Source organism: Poecilia latipinna, unplaced genomic scaffold, assembly GCF_001443285.1.
Source record: "Poecilia latipinna isolate Pla-1442-1.1 unplaced genomic scaffold, P_latipinna-1.0 Scaffold13, whole genome shotgun sequence".
NCBI lineage: Eukaryota > Metazoa > Chordata > Actinopteri > Cyprinodontiformes > Poeciliidae > Poecilia > Poecilia latipinna.
The window spans coordinates 222,042-233,141 of NW_015112629.1; the positions used below are offsets into that span (position 1 = coordinate 222,042).

The 11,100-nt window shown below is 37.7% G+C and overlaps 1 protein-coding gene across 2 annotated transcripts in view; it reads right to left on the reverse strand.

The window, feature by feature from the left end:
* Positions 1-302: 302 nt before the first annotated feature.
* sfswap (splicing factor SWAP) overlaps positions 303-11,100 on the reverse strand; it is a 64,639-nt gene continuing 53,841 nt past the window's right edge. For both annotated transcript variants that reach the window (XM_015031058.1, XM_015031067.1), the window contains exons 18-19: positions 9,800-9,872; positions 303-883 (exon numbers count right to left, since the gene is read on the reverse strand). In XM_015031058.1, coding sequence (XP_014886544.1) covers positions 818-883; positions 9,800-9,872 — 139 coding nt within the window. In that variant the 3' untranslated portion in view covers positions 303-817. The remainder of the gene's footprint in view (positions 884-9,799; positions 9,873-11,100) is intronic.

An 11,100-nucleotide genomic window follows, 5' to 3' on the forward strand; every position in this document is an offset into this window, starting at 1 on the left:
TTTTTTTTTAAAAACATTTTTTTTTCTTTTCTCTTTTTGAAAAGGTTTGCCCCAGGGGATTTTTTTTAAAAAAAAAAAAAAAAAAAAGATTAAACACCAGACATGATTCATAACTGAGACTTTATTGACTGTTCAGTTTACAAAGTTGCCCTGCGTCAAACTCATTACAGTACAAACCAGGAACAGAAATAGAAGGCCACACCGTACAGCTGAAGGAATGAATAAAAAATTAAAACCACTTCTCTGGTTAGAGGGTGGAATAATGAGAAGAGAGAGGGAAACAGAGAGAGAGAGAGAAAGAGAGAGAGAGAGAGAGAGAGAGAGAGAGAGAGAAGGAAACAGCAGCATTGAAAAGCAGAAATGTGAGAGAGAAATGAAATTATCAAACACAAACCTTCACAGAAGGAGATAATTACACTTGCCATAGCTCCACATAACGCTGCAGAAATGACTGACATCATTTTACGGGTTTATCATAAAACAGAATGCATAACACATGGATCACTTCCACAATTGATTCTCGCTGCACCAAAACATATCAACTGTGTCTTAATCTCCCGGCAAATGAGCCGCCGCCTCCAGTCAGGTGTGAAACTAGACACTTACGGCTCCAGCTTGCTTCATTCTTACGACGCTGCACAGGACGCTCTGCGGCTCAACAGAGTCTGCAGATCAAACATAACTGAAATAATAAATCATAGATAAAGACGTCGCTGATAAACACCGATGAGAGCAAGATGGATCTCCAGGAAATTGGAGAATGATGCTCTCTGACCGACGGAGGCTGCAGTGGGTACAGAATAAAGATCTGCCCTCTTTAGGAAGTGGGAGGCTGGAAGGTCTTGGACGTGGCAAGCATGGCTCGCACTTTGGCCATCAGATCCTGGAAGACAAAAAGCAAAAGGTGCGTTTTTTTAAAAATCGGCCACATTAACTCATGATTCCAGAAGACTTTCAAAGCTGCTAAATTATTTCATACCGTTTCCACAGTTTACAGTTATTTTAATAAGATGCCAGGAAAAACGCAGCATTTACACGTTTTCTCCTGTTGAGTGAAGCATATATGCGACTGCAGGAGAACTCCTTCCTCACCTTTTGATACGCACTGCTAGTCAGCAGGCTGAAAAGCTATTTTCACACAATTAGAAGAAAGCTTAATTTGGGTTTTTGAGAATATTCTGTTACAAAGAGACACAGATGACTGTTCTTATGTTGATGCTGCTTTAAAACTACAGATGGAGAGCTAGAGGTGATGTAGCTTTTTTAGTAACTTATCTCACCACTATGCACCACTTTTTAACGTTTCATGTAATCCTGGCCAGAGAAACAGATTTTGGCCCTTTTTACTGTACTGCCATATAGTCCTGATTATTAAGTCGCACTTCTTTGGTATGGTGTGACTACTCCTGCGACATATATTCAAGTGCAACTCGGAAGTCTTTATTTTTTCCCTGTTCAAGATGCATTTCTTGAACCGATACGTCATACCGTCAGACATGAGCCAAGGATTGAACATTCCCATCTGCAGCCGTGAGGAAAACTAATGGTGGGCAGAAAGGAAGACATCCAGAGCTGGAGGAACGAGTCGGGCGCTTAAAGAACGGTGCCACCAAGGTAGGCAGAAGTTACGCCTCCTCATCCTGGTAGTTGCCAAGGAGATGAATAAAAAACGACCTTCCAGGAGGGCGTTCTTGGCGTTATCGTTTCATGCAAGGCATGGCCATAAATTGACAATGCGCGCTTCAACGCCGCGTTCTGCTGCACACTTTGCTGGCAGAGTGGAGTCATTTCTGACCTCCCTGATTTAGAGCACAAACATTGGTGCCAGCAGACTTCCAATGACAATTTCCATGAGTTTATTGAAAAGCAGGTAACTGAACACAACTTGTTACCGGGTGATGTCATCAACAGGGTCCCCGTCACATTTGACAATTTCTAAATAAATGTAACTTCCAATGATATTTATATGTTTATTGCCTCCTCATGACGCATTTTTTTTTTCTTTTGACTGATGTGATTTATATCCTTGAGCGACTTGAGGTAAGGAAAATACGGTAAAAAACATAAAAACAAACTAAAAATACAACCCCCGACAGAGCGATAGCTGAACGGCCTTAGGTCAGAGACGAGGCAGTGTACCGAGGAGAACACCGCCCAGAGGTAAACAGAGCAGCGTATGGCTTCCTGCTATGTTGTGAAGATATCCAGGAGTGTTTCAGCTGCAGTAATTCAAAATACCATGAGGGTTTACACAAAGACGGGGATCAAAGAAGATAATGCCAGAATACACGAGGTAGTGAGCAGGTAATATGTACATGGCGTAACGTTGGAAGAACTCCTGAAATGTGCTGGAGAAACCTGCGCCACACAGCCTGGTGTGTGGAGTTATTAGTCAAAATTTGGTTACGTGTGCTGGCGTGGTCATTTTTTAAGGCAAGGATCAGAACAACCAATTTCGGTAGAAGCTTTACCTGTGGGGACGTCGTTATAATTCTAACTGATTCATTTACGTTTGCTGACCTATGTAAACAAACAGCATGGGGCCACAGTGCTGGCATTTATAGCATCCTCCTGAACTCTGCTAATTATGAATACAAATCCAATAGAACTGAGCTGAGGATGAACACTGTCCTCCGTCATTTATCTGCTGAACAACAAGACTCACTGAAGAGACTGTAAACAATTAGTGGCTAGCATAGCAGTTGGCAAAATATAGCTTGGGGCACAGAACAGCTACAGCACCGGTTTTCCTCCAGGTCAGATCCCCCGTTCGTCTCATCCAACTTAATGCTCCCTAGGATGAGAGAAAGATTGATTTATACCTGAAAGAATGTTTCAAGTATGTAATTGTGGATGTAATTAAAAATAAATATTATTTAGAAATGCAGAAAAGTCCAAAATTAGTTAAACCCATATCAGATAGAAGATTCAAATCACATTTCATTCAGACGTTTGTTTCTGATAACAGAATGTCTCAAAAGATAAAACGGGTAAACAAATCAAACTTTTTAATCAAAAAGTTTGGTTACAGAAAAACAATTTTAGTTTTATTTTGGTCTAAGGTAATAATGTGGGAATCTAATACAGACCCCTACCTACTGTGCACTACGTGTTTTAGATTTACTATAGTGGATGCTCTCTAATTTTCTCTACAAGCCCAATTGATCTGCAATCAGAGCCTGAACCAGAGCAACACTCCAGACTGATATGTAAACTAATTACCATCACTTGAAATAACTGACAACAGGGATTACGCTGATGTTGTAACGCTTTTCTGTTGTCTTTGCACTGCATTACAGCTCCTCAATGAATAATTATTCTGTGTATAATTAATCAAATGACTCCCTGAGGCATGAAAAGGGCTGGTAGCAACGCCACTCCCATAGGGAATCAGCTAAGCAGCTTGCAGTGGCCTTAAGCTCACTGATTTGTTTTTGTTTCGACTTTGCTGGAAACTTGCATGAATAAACGCAGCCGTTAAATTGTGACGGAGGCGTTTCTCAGAAAAGAGCAAAGCAGGGGGTTCTGGCCAAATGCCATTGGCTTGGCTAAAAGGACGTTATAAAAAAGAACCATGTTAGTGTTTTGTTGCTGCACAGTTGAGTCAATCTTGAATCTACCAGGAAAGGTCAAAACACCCACTAAGTTCTTATGAACATGTTTATGCACCTCTGCTAGAATTTACTAAAACAAAAAAACTTTGACTTTTCGAGTAACTGGTGTGTTGAAATGGAAAAAAATAAAATGTAAATTTGAAGGAAAAGCTGCAGTTGTAAGCTGAAGAAATAATAATAAAAAAATAATAATCCAGTGCAGAAATCTGCTGAGAAGTTTAGTTTGAAGACCTTGCTTTTCTTCCCCACTTCTGTTTCAGGTAGACTTTTTTTAAATTCTGCTGACTGGCAGCCAAATGCTTGCACTGCAGAAAAAGAAGTGGTAATTTGCATTGCGTCCCATGAGTGATTCATACACGCATGGACAAAATTCCACCCCTGAACTCTCCTGACAGACGAGACAAATTAACAGCTGTAATCACACGGGGGAAGGAGCTGTCACATCAAATTATTTGAAAGGTCATTCTTTTTTTGGTGCGTCTGAGCAAACACTGACACGGGACACATGATCTCCCCCAAATCGAGCAAATAACTAACCGTAACTCAGCTCTTCTGAACAGTTGCTGTCATGGGAAAATGATAAGGCAAAAATAATTGATGTGATATGAAAATAATCTTACATGTAATAGCCTTCATGCTTCAATTAAAGTAAAGACTTTCATGGATTCCTACACTTCCTAATCTTGTGAAAACAATAAAACCAACAAAGGACGAATGCCCCCCCTTTTTTTTTTAAATGGCGGGTGTTATTTTTATTCCAGGCACATAGTGCTATTTAATAGCACAATCAAGTAACTAGGTTTCATTCAATTGTTCTAAAAATGGTGTAAACATCAAATATGATGAAAACGAAATTTCACTTTGTAATTTAACGCCTTGTAGTTGGACCTCTGTTTCTCTCTCTAAAAAAAACAAACCCAAAACAAGTCTGCTCTTTCCAACACTGTGCCTTCAGGAAATAATCACAACAGCTCTCCTTTAACAACTACGTTTTTACCAGTGTTGCACTGAGAAGTAGCTTGTATAAGTTAACAATATAACATGGTATAAAGCTCAAAAGTCCATTTTACATGATGCTGTCCCTTTAAAAGCCAGAGCTGTAACTGAAACATTTGCCTGTTATGAGCTGAACTGTTTATGAAATGTGCTAAACAGGCAAAACCCAAATCCTGTGTTGGTTATTCACATTTCTTACATTATTTTATTTTTAGTTTGGGTTTTGATATGTTGAATTTTTGTAGTCTTGTATGTCATGCTTTAAAAGTCCTCATTAGTCTTTCTACAATCTAATTACTGTCATACATTCTTTGAGTACTGGCTAACTTATTAGGTTTACCAGTCAAACAGTTTTAGCACAAGTAGTAAATCAGACAACGACGTGGAGAACACAACTTGTGGAAGGTTAAACTAAACATGAGGATGTGGAGAAAAAAAAAAAGGTGAGTTAAGTAACTGAAAACGGCATGGTTGTACAAGATGAGGGATAAGATTTGTTTTTTTCATGAAAAGAAATGTTGACATGGATGATTATAAATCGCTTTAACATCAATGTCTTTAATGCAAATAAACAAATACATAGACTTTATTGTGGTAATTTATGACCCGATTGTGAGACGAGGCTGAACACATAAGCATTTTGCACTGGGAAGGACTCGCTACCATCAAGGGTCGATAATAACCAGGTTGTCCCTCAACAAAGGTCGTCTTTACAGTTGAACTTGTGCCTCCAACATTTAGAGCTGATCAAAGCATCTTTCTGTTCCAGAGACGGAAAGGCTCAACATGATAAAGCAGAGATACATTTGAAGTGACAGAGCAAGGGTGGAATGTGTTGCTGCACATTGCAAAGTAAAACACACAACAAAGATAAACGGCAAGCGAAAAACAGGATGTTTACAGTAAGGATGCGACACGTTAGGGAAAGATCTGTAATATTAATGAATGAATCACAACTGGGGCGAGTAACACCATATCTAATTAATCATTGGTGTTCGTTTTAATATAAAAAGGACAACTGGTCAGTCAAGACATTACTAACTCAGAGTGTATTTTGTACATTCACAATGATAAGTACTGCATATATGAGTTAACTTCAGGGAGAGACTTTAAATAAAATACTGCAGTACAGCATGGCTAGAAAACAAACATAAGGAAGGCTGGTTTAAGATTTGTAGCATCACACTCCCTATCAAAAATCTGAATTTGTTTTATCAGTCAAAACTAATCTGACCGACTTAAAATCCACTATATGATCTACTAATTCTTTACTCCTCTTTGGAGAACACAAAGATTAACCTCTATGGCTCTGGGTCTGTTGAAAAGTCTTTTAAGTGAATGTGATTCCCAGCTTTAGTGAATGTTCAATATTTTTAAAGAAATCTGGTCTGGGTCTTTTTCTTTCAGTTGTTCAAAACTGGAAAAAATAAAAAATAAATAAATAAAATAAAATTAAATTTGACCAGAAAATTCAATCATGAATAAAAGATTAATTGAAGAGTTTAACTCTGAAACCTGTATTTGTTACATTTCAGTTATATTTTTGGCATTATCATCACATTAGATGGGGTGCTGCTGAAGAACTGCGGCGCTTACACTTAATTAGACAAACCGGGACTAAATTATTTCAGACTTATTACATCTCATTTAAAACAGATTTGTTAAAATAGAATATAGGTCTACTTGAACTGCTGTAGAGTAGAAGAAAATGATGTGCTGGATCTGGTATTGAACACAGTAAAAAACTAAGTGGTTAGGGTTTTTGATAATGTGCTAAGCAGTATTAGAGGTATGCTAAAAGTATAGCACTAACCTAGCAAAAATATGAGAAAAAAAAAAACGAGGGCGGAGGCCATTACACAGATAAGCTGAAACCTTCGCAAAACATCACAAATGGGATATACGTAGTGAGTGGTTTAGTTTCAAAGCATTCTAGCAGCATGTCCATGAACAAGCTAATGTTTTTAGTGAGTAGGAATGAAGGCAGAGAAAGAAGTTGTGAGAGACAATGAGTACACAGAAGAAATTAGGTTTCGTCTTGAGTGGGGAAACAAAAAGAAAAATGTGTAGTTTTATCTGTTTTGTGTTTATTGCCTAAACTGTAGAGAGACAGACTGAAGCTCCTTCTCTCCCACGGGAGCAGCGGCGAATAGCAGAGCAAGTGCTGAATAGAGTTTAAGTAGCACCAGTGTTTACTGAATAACACTGTTGACCTTCATTACATCAAGTGTCAAAGCGTCTAATTCTGGTCTACGCTGGGGTGTCTCTGTTGTTTTCCCAGGAACAAGTATCTCTTCATCACATTTTTATCTGCGGTACTCATTTAGTAAGCAAATGTTTACAGCAATAACCTGCAAACCTGGTCTTTAAGCCCAAATTATGAATGCAAATACATTAATATGCATATGATTGGCATGAATAAATCCTTTTAAAAGCATCTCCACAAAGACACACTATGAAACTATGTACATAAACACAAGTTTCCAGATTTCGTTTTTGGTATTTAGACCACGTTTGATGTCAGGCTGGGGAAAACAAGAATGAAAGAATCAGAATGTCAGCCAGACGTCGCCTTAGATGTACTAAAAAATGCCATTCATACATTTATTTCCTGGGTTTTACTTTAAGACTGCTCCACGTGTTTATGAGTCAACAAATGCTACAGTATCAAGAAGACTAAAACAAAACACTATTTTTACATTAAGCAAAAAATATATTAGCAAAAAATTAAAAACTATTGTATTTTCCTGTCACGTTCACTGGTGTATTGAAAAATGTGTGTAATGTAGGTCTAAACAGGGAGGAATGAAGGAGATTTTTGGCGTAACAAGTACACATGTCATGCTTTTCAAGTATGAGTTGCTTGTGTTTGGAGTAGTGCATGTCTACTGAACTCAAATGTGGAGATGTAACAATATTCAGCTGCATCACGACAGGTTCTATTACTCTTGCTGTGAAATTGTCATCTTGTCTTATTATTTTTCCATATTTAGGAATCAACCAACTGTCTGAATGTAAAAAAAAAAAAAAAAAAAAAAAAAATCTAAGCTCTACGAATGGCCCAAAACAAAAAGATTAGTCAAATTTGTCAGGCTGAGGAAAAAAAAAAATACGATTCAAACTCAACATCCATTTATTTTATACCACCTCGTCATACAACGTTACATGACATAAATATGTCCCGTTTTTCTGCCTCCTCTCAGAATGTGATGTCTGTCTGGAGATAAATCTGCATTAGCATACTGGCAGGTAGCCTGTCACCGTTTGAGTGAGGGAAGAAAAATAAATGGGTAGGGCTTTTTTTTTTTGTTGCTGCCATTTCTGAGGTTATAAGCAGCACACACTTTAACAGCAGCGTTCAAAGATAGTTTGAGTTTGCCAAATAAGCATTCTCACATAAAATCTGTTTGTAGCTGGCAGGCAAGAAAGTGAAGACTTAGAGCAGTCCTGAGGGCATTTCCAAAATGGTTATGGGGGAAACCACAAAGTGTGTGGGAGAATTTTTCACAAGTCTAAATAAAAGTCACCGGATCCTCACATTGAACTATAGCAGCTCATTTTTCCTCTTTTCAGTGTTGGCAAGAAAACACCTTAAGATCTTGTGATAGGTTAGAAAGAATTCATACTCAAATAGCTTTAAAACAGCAGGTTTTGGTTTGATCGGAGGATCCAATTCCAAGGCCTGGACAGACAGTGAAGCTGTCTTCTACGGGAAGTTTTACACTGCTGTGTTTTTAAACCTGGTCTTCAAGGCACACTGCCCTCCATGAAGTTTCTCAGAGTTAATCTGGTTTAATCAGTGGTAATAATGTCATATGTTCATAAGAGCCTAAAATGCCTGTATGCAGGCTATAATGGGACAATACTAACATCTTTAGGGAAACTGAATAAATCAGATTTCATCATCATGTCTAATTGCAATAATTTATCAACAGGCTGCATAGAGGAATAAATGAATACACAATAGATACACATGTGTTCTGTAAGATTTCCTAATGGACACAGATGGAAATGAGTTGGGAGAAAATAGCACCATGAGTGTGGAAAATACAGAGGAGATTTGAGCAAAGTCATTTTAAGAAAGAAGAAAAAAACAGAATGTAAACAATGTGTTTGACTGGGTTTTGTGTCCAAGATGGGATGCAGCGTTTAATGTTGGCTGAGGGTTTACATAATGATTCTCTGCAGTTAATTTAGACATTTTTATCTTAATGAACATGGCTCCATTAAAACTTTTTTTATTTTATTTTTTTGCACATAAAATTTTAGCTAGGACACAGGTTTATACAAGTATACGACAATGTCTGAATTGGAAAACAAATTTATGGAAACAGAAATAAAAAATTTGCAACTTAGCAAAGGTGTTTCACAACCCTTAAAAATTATTGCATCTTGGCTAAACACTCACAGGTTCTCATTAAAACAGTTCAACAAACTACCGTAGTCAAAATAGACTAAAGTTCTTATGTTTCAGCCCCTGGATCTGCACACAATGATCCTCTAGATAGTTGAAAACTCAAAAGCATGGAAGTAACTAGACTCTTGGCCCTGGCTTTTCCATGAAAAGCATTTCAACCTTCAGTCCAAACTTCAAGGAAAGACAAATGACTACACTGCACAGTGTTATCAGCTTCCTTATAGCAGGATGATAACCTTGTTTCAAAACGCAAACTCGTCACAGAGAAAATAGACGGTATTTTGTTAAAACACTCATGAATGGCAAACACCAGTATAACTAGAAGATAAACTGCTGTAACTGTTTCTACATGCTGCTGTAAATGTAATAAAGCATAATACTGTGCAAATCTTTTTGAATGCTTCTTGGATCCTTTTTTTTTTTTTTACATTGTGATCTCGTTTTTTTAACCAAAAATGACCTTAATGTTCCAAAGAGATCACTCACAAGCAAGTGAGCACACCCAGCCACTCTGCAAGATGAATCCAAAGATAACAACAAAATGTCTTCCAGAATTATTCTGTGGTTCCGAAGGACATGTTGATGTAACAAAAAAAAGAATAGCACTCCCCAAAACAAAAGCTATAAAAACTGAATGTTAAAGTGCACAGCACTTAGCATTTTTTTTTCCTTTTTTATATGACGGAAACAAAGAACTCTACTCAGTGCACTTATTAGGTAGGCCGTAAAGTTCAGCATGGGATACGTCTGAGATAAAAGCAAAGAACAATACCTGAGTTATTTTGGACTGCACAGAGGACACTATGGATGAAGACACTGCTTTGTCTTTCTCCTGAGAACAACCCCTGAATAGAACGGAGAGGAGAAATAAAGAGAAAAAAAAAATCAATTGTGTTACCAGAAGCGAACATGCAACATTCATGATATTTTCTGAAATGCTTAACTTGGACAGGCATCAAGCATTGTACTAGTAGGGGGAAAAAAAGAGCAAAAGAAAAGGAAAGGAGAAGATGACGGCATTTGACCTGTAAAAATACAAATATCCATCCAGAGGCCAAACTACATGGCTAAAAACAGCCGAAAGTAAAATCGGGCAAACAGTGCCAAAACTGCAAGCTTTAACTTTACCATCATGGTTCTGTTCAAAGCTTTTTTTAATTTTTCTCTACAGCCCAAACGCTTCATAATTCAGCATGGTATTTTTAAAACAGGGTAACAACTTGCACATCAAGCTGATTGAACACAGCAGGTGAAACTGCAGAACAGACAGTGACTGATGCTGTGGGGTTTTAGAATTGGGTCCAAACTGACGAAAGTCAGTTCCATCTATTCAGTCATTTGGTGAGTTGTCTGCAAAGACAAAGTAAAAATTTGATGACCAAATAAAAAAATTATGAAACAGGTAAAAAGTCCAATCTTGTCTTCAATTCACATGAAACTGAAAGCTATTTCTTTTTAATGGCAGACCAATCCTTTAAAAATTAACTAAAAGCATTATTGTTACTTAAAGTAAACATCTTGAGCTGAGACAGCAGAAATGACCTTAATATTACTTTAGTTTTAATAGATCAACATAGAAGAAAACAACACCTTTTAAAAACAACTGCAGTCTTTGTTGCTAGTTTCAATGAACAGTTTGCATTAGCATAAAAAGAGCCTTTATGTTATTGGAAAAAAAAAAAAACAAAACAAGAAAAGCTCTGCAGAGGCAGGTCACTAGGTTGGGAATGCCTCTGGCCTGGGATCCCATGCATTAACAACTGTTCGTTTGTGCTGGCAGCAGTTTCCAGAGTGTAATCAGTTATTCAGTAGGCGTTAATCATGTCAGGGCCTGGTGCAGTGCAGTTGTTCATACTTGAGATCCTCTCTCCCGTGTCTGCCACTGTGATATATATACAGACCCTTGGTCCGACAGAAAGCAGCAGTCAACTCTTAGATCCTTTATACTTAAGGTTTTGTCGATGCCTCCTCCTTCAAATAGCTTTTTTTTTTTTTTTTTTTTTTCAGTTTTTTTCAGTCCCAGCCCAAGGGTGTTTCTTTCTTGTTAAAACCCTAACAGTTTGGGGGGGGAAA